We start from the raw sequence: 11,359 nt of genomic DNA, 5'->3' as shown, positions 1-11,359 counted from the left end.
TTATTTTTAACACTTTTATGAGCAGGGGCCTTTTGGGTCCCTGAGATCTTTAGCGTGATTTTTTTTTTTTTTTACTGTCATTGTTCAACATTTTTTAAAAACTTTTAATTAATGAATAAATCTGAAGTTGATATTGAGATTGAAAGTAAAAATAATATATATTTATATATGACTTATTTTTAATACTCTTATGAGCAGGGGCCTTTTGGGTCCCCGAGACCTTTAGTGTGATTTTTTTTATTTAACTGTCATTGTTCAAAAAATAATAAAAATGTTTAATCAATGAATAAATCTGAAGTTGATATTGAGATTGAAAGTAAAAATAATATATATTTATATATGGCTTGATTTTAATACTCTTATGAGCAGGGGCCTTTTGGGTCCCCGAGACCTTTAGTGTGATTTTTGTTTTTTAACTGTCATTGTTCAAAAAATAATAAAAATGTTTAATCAACGAATAAATCTGAAGTTGATATTGAGATTTAGGCATTTAAGTAAAAAATAATATATATTTATGTTATAAGCAAGGAGGGGGGCCTTTTGGGTCCCTGAGACTTTTAGTGTGATTTTTTTTTTTTAACTCATTGTTCAAAAAATTATAAAAACGTTTAATCAACGAATAAATCTGAAGTTGAGATTTAGATTGAAAGTAAAAATAATATATATTTATATATGACTTATTTTTAATACTTTTATGAGCAGTGGCCTTTTGGGTCCCCGAGACCTTTAGTGTGATTTTTGTTTTTTAACTGTCATTGTTAAAAAATAATAAAAATGTTTATTCAACGAATAAATCTGAAGTTGATATTGAGATTTAGGCATTTAAGTAAAAAATAATATATATTTATGTTATAAGCAAGGAGGGGGGCCTTTCGGGTCCCTGAGACTTTTAGTGTGATTTTTTTTTTTAACTGTCATTGTTCAAAAAAGTATAAAAACGTTTAATCAACGAATAAATCTGAAGTTGAGATTGAAAGTAAAAATAATATATATTTATGTATGACTTATTTTTAACACTTTTATGAGCAGGGGCCTTTTGGGTCCCTGAGATCTTTAGCGTGATTTTATTTTTTTATTTTTTTACTGTCATTGTTCAACATTTTTTAAAAACGTTTAATTAATGAATAAATCTGAAGTTGATATTGGGATTGAAAGTAAAAATAATATATATTTATATATGGCTTGATTTTAATACTTTTATGAGCAGGGGCCTTTTGGGTCCCCGAGACCTTTAGTGTGATTTTTGTTTTTTAACTGTCATTGTTCAAAAAATAATAAAAATGTTTAATCAACGAATAAATCTGAAGTTGATATTGAGATTTAGGCATTGAAATTAAAAATAATATATATTTATGTTATGAGCAGGGAGGGGGGCCTTTTGGGTCCCCGAGACCTTTTAGTGTGATTTTTTTAGTTTAACTGTCATTGTTCAAAAAATAATAAAAACATTTAAACAACGAATAAATCTGAAGTTGAGATTGAGATTGAAAGTAAAAAATAATATATATTTATATATGACTTATTTTTAACACTCTTATGAGCAGGGGCCTTTTGGGTCCCCAAGACCTTTAGTGTGATTTTTTATTTTTCTAACTGTCATTGTTCAAAAAATAATAAAAACGTTTAATCAACGAATACATCTGAAGTTGATATTGAGATTTAGGCATTTAAGTAAAGAATAATATATATTTATGTTATAAGCAAGGAGGGGGGCCTTTTGGGTCCCTGAGACTTTTAGTGTGATTTTTTTTTTTAACTGTCATTGTTCAAAAAATTATAAAATCGTTTAATCAACGAATAAATCTGAAGTTGATATTGAGATTGAAAGTAAAAAATAATATATATTTATATATGACTTATTTTTAACACTTTTATGAGCCGGGGCCTTTTGGGTCCCCGAGACCTTTAGTGTGATTTTTGTTTTTTAACTGTCATTGTTCAAAAAATAATAAAAACGTTTAATCAACGAATGCATCTGAAGTTGATATTGAGATTTAGGCATTTAAGTAAAGAATAATATATATTTATGTTATAAGCAAGGAGGGGGGGGCCTTTTGGGTCCCTGAGACTTTTAGTGTGATTTTTTTTTAACTGTCATTGTTCAAAAAAATAATAAAAATGTTTAATCAACGAATAAATCTGAAATTGAGATTGAAAGTAAAAATAATATATATTTATGTATGACTTATTTTTAACACTTTTATGAGCAGGGGCCTTTTGGGTCCCTGAGATCTTTAGCGTGATTTTATTTATTTTTTTAACTGTCATTGTTCAAAAAATAATAAAAAGGTTTAATCAACTAATTAATCTTAAATTAATATTGAGATTGAAAGTAAAACATAATATATATTTATATATGACTTATTTTTAACACTCTTATGAGCAGGGGCCTTTTGGGTCCCCGAGACCTTTAGTGTGATTTTTTTTAAGTTAACTGTCATTGTTCAAAATTTTTTAAAAATGTTTAATCAACGAATAAATCTGAAGTTGATATTGAGATTTAGGCATTGAAATTAAAAATAATATATATTTATGTTATGAACAGGAATGGGGTCCTTTTGGGTCCCTGAGACTTTTAGTGTGATTTTTTATTTTTTTATTTTAACTGTCATTGTTCAAAAAATAATAAAACATTGTAATCAACAGATAAATCTGAAGTTGATCAAGAGATTTAGAGGTGTAAAGTAAAAATAATATATATGTATGACTTATTTTTAACACTTGTATGAGTGGGGCCTTTTGTGTCCCTGAGAACTTTAGTATGTTTTTTTTTTTTTAAATGTCTTTGGAAAAAAATTAATAAAAAAAGAATCAAAACTAATGTTGTTATAAATTGTTTACTTATTTAAGGCTCCAATTACTTCACATCAAATATTCCATTTTGAAAAATGTTGCCGTAAAAAAAAACAAGGTTTTTCTTCACAAAAAATGGGGGAAAACATTTAAAAAAAAAAAAAAAAGCTTTATGGCAACAGACGGATCTAAAGTTTATTTATAGATATTTAAGCATTGAAAATAGGTCCGTCAAAAATAACGTGTGATTAATAGCTAAAAAATATTGATTAAAATAAAATATAATATGGCAAATGGAAAATTTTACTCCAAAATACACCCTGACTAGACTTTAGAGAAACGTTTTGAACAAATAAATAATGTTTAAAAAAATATTGGTGTCCAAATATTGTTTTTTAAAAAAAAGTTAATTTAAATTACGCAATCAAGTAAATAACCCAAGATTAATCATGATTAATCCAAATTTTTAAAAAAATAAAAAAACATTTGTAATCAACAGATAAATCTGAAGTTGATTTAGAGGTTGAAATTAAAAATAATATATATTGATATATTACCTTTTTTTTTAACACTTGTATGAGTGGGGCCTTTTGGGTCCCTGAGAACTTTAGTATGTTTTTTTTTTTTTAAATGTCTTTGGGGAAAAAAAAAAAAAAAAGAATCAAAACTAATGTTGTTTTCAATTGTTTACCTATTTTAGGCTCCAATTACTTCACATCAAATATTCCATTTTGAAAAATGTTTTGGGGGAAATTTTGTGGTTTTGCCGTAAAAATAGCTTTATGGCAACAGACGGACCTAAAGTTTATTTATAGATATTTAAGCATTGAAAATAGGTCTGTCAAAAATAACGTGTGATTAATAGCTAAAAAATATTGATTAAAATAAAATATAATATGGCAAATGGAAAATTTTACTCCAAAATACACCCTGACTAGACTTTAGATAAACGTTTTGAACAAATAAATAATGTTTAAAAAAATATTGGTGTCCAAATATTGTTTTTTTTTAAAAAGTTAATTTAAATTACGCAATCAAGTAAATAACCCAAGATTAATCATGATTAATCCAAATTTTTAAAAAAATAAAAAAACATTTGTAATCAACAGATAAATCTGAAGTTGATTTAGAGGTTGAAATTAAAAATAATATATATTGATATATTACCTTTTTTTTTAAACACTTGTATGAGTGGGGCCTTTTGGGTCCCTGAGAACTTTAGTATGTTTTTTTTTTTTTAAATGTCTTTGGGGAAAAAAAAAAAAGAATCAAAACTAATGTTGTTTTCAATTGTTTACCTATTTAAGGCTCCAATTACTTCACATCAAATATTCCATTTTGAAAAATGTTTTGGGGGAAATTTTGTGGTTTTGCCGTAAAAAAACAAGGTTTTTGTTCACAAAAAATGGGGAAAAACATAAAAAAAATTAAAAAAAAGCTTTATGGCAACAGACGGATCTAAAGTTTATTTCTAGATATTTAATCGTTGAAAATAATGAGTTAACTCATGTGATTAATAGCTAAAAAAATAGTGCAATAATTATTTATACGTGCAGATTAATCACGCAATTTATTTTCACTCTACATGCTCCTCTACTGTTTTTATACGCTCAGTAATCAGCTCAATCTACAAATAAAAATACATACAAATAAATAAATAAATTAAAATAAAATAAAGTAAATAGAAAATTTTACTCCATCATACACACACAAAAAAAAGCGTGTAAAAAAAGATTGGTGTCCAAATATTGGGGTCTTTTTAAAGTTGATTTAAATTACGCAATCAATTATTATTATTAATGTATTATTATTTCCTTTTTTTTCTGTTTATTTAATCAATGTATTTGCAGATATTACTTTGTTTTTGTTGTTTCTTTCTTTTTTTGGAGGGGTGGGGGGTGGGATATAAACAAAAATATTTTGACATTTAGGGCAGACAATATATATATGATTTATGTGAATATGATGTAATGGATAGGAATGTCTGATGCTGGATGTCAATAAAAAAAATTTTTTTTAAATTACGCAATCAAGTAAATAACCCGTGATTAATCAGGTTGAATCCAACATTTTAAAATGTTGCATTTGACAGCAATAATTGAAAGTAAAACAAATATTGATATGTGACTTATTTTTAACACTTTTTATGAGTGGGGCCTTTTGGGTTCAGGGTTACAATATATATATTGTATTGGTTTTGAACATGAAAAATATCCAAATGGCCGCCGCGTGATTCCATTTTCCAGTGTTTGGACACCCCTGGTGGAAACAACCACACTATCAAATAATAATGTATAGATATGATTGTTATGAGGAAATAAATGTGACATCCCTTCTCAGAGTGGCGGCCCAATATTGACGAGGAAGCTGAGAAGGCGCCACTAAATTCCTCGGCTGATTCGGCGTTGGCAGAGGGCGGGAGTGGGGGCAGCGGGAGGGAGGGGGGGAGGGGGGGGAGGGTTGGGCGATGATGAAAAATGGATTACTCAGCGTTTCCTCCCTGGCCTTCGCACCACCGCACACATTCCACAAGCACGAGCCGTGCGAAGAAGAAGAAGAAGCGAGCAGACGCACCTCCTGCTCCTCCATGTACTGATTGTAGCGCTGCTCCAGCATCTCCCTCTGCCAGCGCTCCTGTTCCAGAGTCTGCTGGATCAGCTGGGCCACCTCGCTCTGCTCGCCCGGCTTCTCGCGCCCCATGAAGAACCTGCGCACAGTCGCCCCATTAATCACGCGTCCTAGTACAAAAGCAGTGAAGAATAAAAAGTCAACTTCTATTCAATTGAATAGACTGCAAAGACAAAATATTTCACGTTCAAACTGGTAAACTTGCCTATTTTTTTTGTTGCAAATATTAGCTCATTTGGAGTTTGATGCCACGCGACGTGTTTAAAAAAAAGCTGGCTCAAGTGGCAAAAAAGACTGAAAAAGCTCATCAAAGACTTATTTGGAACATCCCACAGGTGGACAGGCTAATTGGGAACAGGCGGGCGCCATGATTGGGTATAGAAGCAGCTTCAGTCGTTCACCAACAAGGACGGGGGGTCGAGGGTCACCACTTTGTCACCACTTTGTCAACCAATGCCTGAGCAAGTTGTGCAAGGACGACATTCCTCAACAAGGAATTTAGGGATTTCGCCATCTACGCTCCGTAATATCATCAAAAGGTTCGGAGAATCTGGAGAAATCACTGCGCGTAAGCCATGGTATGCATCAAAAAGCCACATCGGTGTGTAAAGGATATCACCGCATGGGCTCAGGAACACGTCAGAAAACCACTGTCGGTAACTACAGTCGGTCGCTACATCTGTACGTGCAAGTTAAAACTCTACTGTGCAAAACCACGGCCATTTATCAACAACACCCAGAAACGCCGCCGGCTTCGCTGGGGCCCGAGCTCATCTAAGATGGACTGAAAAGTGTTCTGTGGTCTGACGAGTCCACATTTCAAATTGTTTTTGGAAACTGTGGACGTCGTGTCCTCCGGACCAAAGAGGAAAAGAACCATCCGGATTGTTCTAGGGTGAAAGTGTAAAAGGCAGCATGTGTGATGGTATGGGGGTGTATTAGTGGCCAAGACATGGGTAACTTACACATCTGTGAAGGTACATACACGTAAGCCATGATATTACGCACCTTGGATCCCCTCAGGCGGCGCTGCATCAAAAAGCCACATCGGTGTGTAAAGGATATCACCGCATTGGCTCAGGAACCCTTCAGAAAACCACTGTCTGTAACTACAGTCAGTCGCTACATCTGAAAGTGCAAGTTAAAACTCTACTGTGCAAAACCACGGCCATTTATCAACAACACCCAGAAACGCCGCCGGCTTCGCTGTGGGCCCGAACTCATTTTAAAATGGACTGATGCAAAGTGGGAAAGTGTTCCCTGGTCTGACGAGTCCACATTTCAAATCGTTTTTGGAAACTGTGGACCAAAGAGGGAAAAAAAACACCCGGACTGTTCTAGGGTGAAAGTGTAAAAGGCAGCATGTGTGATGGTATGGGGGTGTATTAGTGGCCAAGACATGGGTAACTTACACATCTGTGAAGGTACATACACGTAAGCCATGATATTACGCACCTTGGAGACCTCAGGCGGCGCTGCATCAAAAAGCCACATCGGTGTGTAAAGGATATCACCGCATTGGCTCAGGAACACGTCAGAAAACCACTGTCGGTAACTACAGTCGGTCGCTACATCTGTACGTGCAAGTTAAAACTCTACTGTGCAAAACCACGGCCATTTATCAACAACACCCAGAAACGCCGCCGGCTTCGCTGTGGGCCCGAACTCATTTTAAAATGGACTGATGCAAAGTGGGAAAGTGTTCCCTGGTCTGACGAGTCCACATTTCGAATCGTTTTTGGAAACTGTGGACCAAAGAGGAAAAAAAAACACCCGGATTGTTCTAGGGTGAAAGTGTAAAAGGCAGCATGTGTGATGGTATGGGGGTGTATTAGTGGCCAAGACATGGGTAACTTACACATCTGTGAAGGTACATACACGTAAGCCATGATATTACGCACCTTGGATCTGCATCAAAAAGCCACATCGGTGTGTAAAGGATATCACCGCGTGGGCTCAGGAACGCGTCAGAAAACCACTGTCGGTAACTACAGTCGGTCGCTACATCTGAAAGTGCAAGTTAAAACTCTACTGTGCAAAACCACGGCCATTTATCAACAACACCCAGAAACGCCGCCGGCTTTGCTGGGGCCCGAGCTCATTTTAAAATGGACTGATGCAAAGTGGGAAAGTGTTCCCTGGTCTGACGAGTCCACATTTCAAATTGTTTTTGGAAACTGTGGACCAAAGAGGAAAAGAACCATCCGGATTGTTCTAGGGTGCAAAGTGTAAAAGGCAGCATGTGTGATGGTATGGGGGTGTATTAGTGGCCAAGACATGGGTAACTTACACATCTGTGAAGGTACATACACGTAAGCCATGATATTACACACCTTGGATCCCTCAGGCGGCGCTGCATCAAAAAGCCACATCGGTGTGTAAAGGATATCACCGCATGGGCTCAGGAACCCTTCAGAAAACCACTGTCGGTAACTACAGTCGGTCGCCACATCTGAAAGTGCAAGTTAAAACTCTACTGTGCAAAACCACGGCCATTTATCAACAACACCCAGAAACGCCGCCGGCTTCGCTAGGGCCCGAGCTCATCTAAGATGGACTGAAAAGTGTTCTGTGGTCTGACGAGTCCACATTTCAAATTGTTTTTGGAAACTGTGGACGTCGTGTCCTCAGGACCAAAGAGGAAAAGAACCATCCGGATTGTTCTAGGGTGAAAGTGTAAAAGGCAGCATGTGTGATGGTATGGGGGTGTATTAGTGGCCAAGACATGGGTAACTTACACATCTGTGAAGGTACATACACGTAAGCCATGATATTACACACCTTGGATCCCTCAGGCGGCGCTGCATCAAAAAGCCACATCGGTGTGTAAAGGATATCACCGCATTGGCTCAGGAACCCTTCAGAAAACCACTGTCGGTAACTACAGTCGGTCGCTACATCTGAAAGTGCAAGTTAAAACTCTACTATGCAAAACCACGGCCATTTATCAACAACACCCAGAAACGCCGCCGGCTTCGCTAGGGCCCGAGCTCATCTAAGATGGACTGAAAAGTGTTCTGTGGTCTAACGAGTCCACATTTCAAATTGTTTTTGGAAACTGTGGACGTCGTGTCCGGACCAAAGAGGAAAAGAACCATCCGGATTGTTCTAGGGTGAAAGTGTAAAAGGCAGCATGTGTGATGGTATGGGGGTGTATTAGTGGCCAAGACATGGGTAACTTACACATCTGTGAAGGCGCCATTAATGCTGAAAGGTACATACAGCTTTTGGAGCAACATATGTTGCCATCCGAGCGACGTTATTGTGGACGCCCCTGCTTATTTCAGCGAGACGATGAAATGCCTTTTTTTTTGCAATGTGTTGCTGCCATTCAATTCTAAGTTCATGATTATTTGCACAAAAAAAAAAAAGAAATAAGTATCTTGTCTTTGCAGTCTATTCAATTGAATAGAAGTTGGAAAGGATTTGTTGTATTCTCTTTTTATTTAGCTTTTACACAACGTGACAACTTCACTGCTTTTGGGGTTTGTAAATAAATCTTCTCATTCCGATCACCGCCGAGTAAAAGTTTAATTAAAGCGCAGACGACCTCTCAATGGCCGCCTTAATGAAATGCACGCTAACGCACTTCCTGTTTGTTTAGCACAAAGTGCTTCTTCATGGCGGTCATCCATATTGCATGCGTCCATCTATGGCCGCCTGTCTGCCGCACTCAATTATCAATGAGGACGCCAGGGAAGAAGAAGAACAGGAACATCTAAAAGAGCTGAATCTGACATGGCGTGATGCGTTCAAGGACCACGGCTATGTTTCTGTAGAGCACAGGTGTCAAACTCGTGGCCCAACACTTCTTGCTATGTAGGGTGGCGCTTTCCGTCGTTTTCAGCAGACTGCATTACATTACTGCAATGTGGAGTAAAAAAACACCAACTCAGGCTGAGATACACGGCTCGGATATTGTCAACTGGCAGCTTACAAGTCGGATAAAAGGGATCATGTCAAATAGAGGATCTTTGACTAACATTTTTGCTATAGGTCCTTAAAAACAGCAAATATATCCTGTCGTATAGAGGATCTTTGACTAACTAATTTTACTGTAAAATATGAATAAATAAATATAATAATATAAATAAAAATATACTGTAAAATATGTACAATAAATTTATATTATTATATTATATATATAACATATATATATATATTATATTATTATTGTCTATTGTGAGCGAACTGTGGTGCAGAATTTCCCCCAGGGATCAATAAAGTACTTTCTATTCTATTCTAAAATTGCAGTTGTATTTAATTTACAGTAAAAAAAATAAAATGTAAATTTGACAGTAAAAAGACATTTTTTTAACGATAAAAATAGCAGTACTGTTTTCCATTTGCAGTAATATGCACTACATTTACAGTAATACACACTACATGTACAGTAATATACACTACATTTACAGTAATACGCACTACATTTACAGTAATATGCATTACTTTTACAGTAATATGCACTACATTTACAGTAATATACACTACATTTACAGTAATACACACTACGTTTACAGTAATATACACTACATTTACAGTAATGCACACTACATTTACAGTAATATACACTACATTTACAGTAATATACACTACATGTACAGTAATATACACTACATTTACAGTAATATACACTACATGTACAGTAATACACACTACATTTACAGTAATACACACTACATTTGCAGTAATACACACTACATTTACAGTAATACGCACTACATTTACAGTAATATACACTACATTTACAGTAATACACACTACGTTTACAGTAATACACACTACATTTACAGTAATATGCACTACATTTACAGTAATGCACACTACGTTTGCAGTAATACGCACTACATTTACAGTAATATACACTACATTTACAGTAATATACACTACATTTATAGTAATATGCACTACATTTACAGTAATATACACTACATTTACAGTAATACGCACTACATTTACAGTAATATGCACTACATTTACAGTAATACGCACTACATTTACAGTAATATACACTACATTTACAGTAGTATACACTACATTTACAGTAATACACACTACATTTACAGTAATACGCACTACATTTACAGTAATACACACTACATTTACAGTAATATACACTACATTTACAGTAATATACACTACATTTACAGTAATGTGCACTACATTTACAGTAATACACACTACATTTACAGTAGTATACACTACATTTACAGTAATACACACTACATTTACAGTAATACACACTACATTTATAGTAATATACACTACATTTACAGTAATATACACTACATTTACAGTAATACGCACTACGTTTACAGTAATATACACTACATTTACAGTAATGTGCACTACATTTACAGTAATACGCACTACATTTACAGTAGTATACACTACATTTACAGTAATATACACTACATTTACAGTAATACGCTCTACATTTACAGTAATACACACTACATTTACAGTAATATACACTACATTTACAGTAATATACACTACATTTTCAGTAATAGGCACTATATTTTCAGTAATAGGCACTATATTTACAGTAATACGCACTACATTTACAGTAATACACACTACATTTACAGTAATATACACTACATTTACAGTAATATACACTAATATACACTACATTTACAGTAATATACACTACATTTACAGTAATATACACTACATTTTCAGTAATACGCACTATATTTACAGTAATATACACTACATTTACAGTAATATGCACTACATTTACAGTAATACGCACTACATTTACAGTAATACACACTACATTTACAGTAATATGCACTACATTTACAGTAATACACACTACATTCACAGTAATACACACTACATTTACAGTAATATACACGTTTACAGTAATATACACTACATTTACAGTAATATACACTACATTTACAGTAATACACACTACATTTACAGTAAT

The 11,359-nt window shown here is 34.4% G+C and overlaps 1 protein-coding gene across 1 annotated transcript in view; it reads right to left on the bottom strand.

Annotated features, from left to right (window-relative positions):
• LOC133656446 (neurabin-2-like) overlaps window positions 1-11,359 on the bottom strand; it is a 52,358-nt gene that overhangs the window by 6,656 nt on the left and 34,343 nt on the right. The window contains exon 6 of the mRNA XM_062057525.1: window positions 5,368-5,500. Coding sequence (XP_061913509.1) covers window positions 5,368-5,500 — 133 coding nt within the window. The remainder of the gene's footprint in view (window positions 1-5,367; window positions 5,501-11,359) is intronic.

Source organism: Entelurus aequoreus, linkage group LG08 (assembly GCF_033978785.1).
Source record: "Entelurus aequoreus isolate RoL-2023_Sb linkage group LG08, RoL_Eaeq_v1.1, whole genome shotgun sequence".
Classification (NCBI taxonomy): domain Eukaryota; kingdom Metazoa; phylum Chordata; class Actinopteri; order Syngnathiformes; family Syngnathidae; genus Entelurus; species Entelurus aequoreus.
Note: the sequence above shows the minus strand (reverse complement) of the source record. Positions and strands in the feature narration are given on the sequence as shown.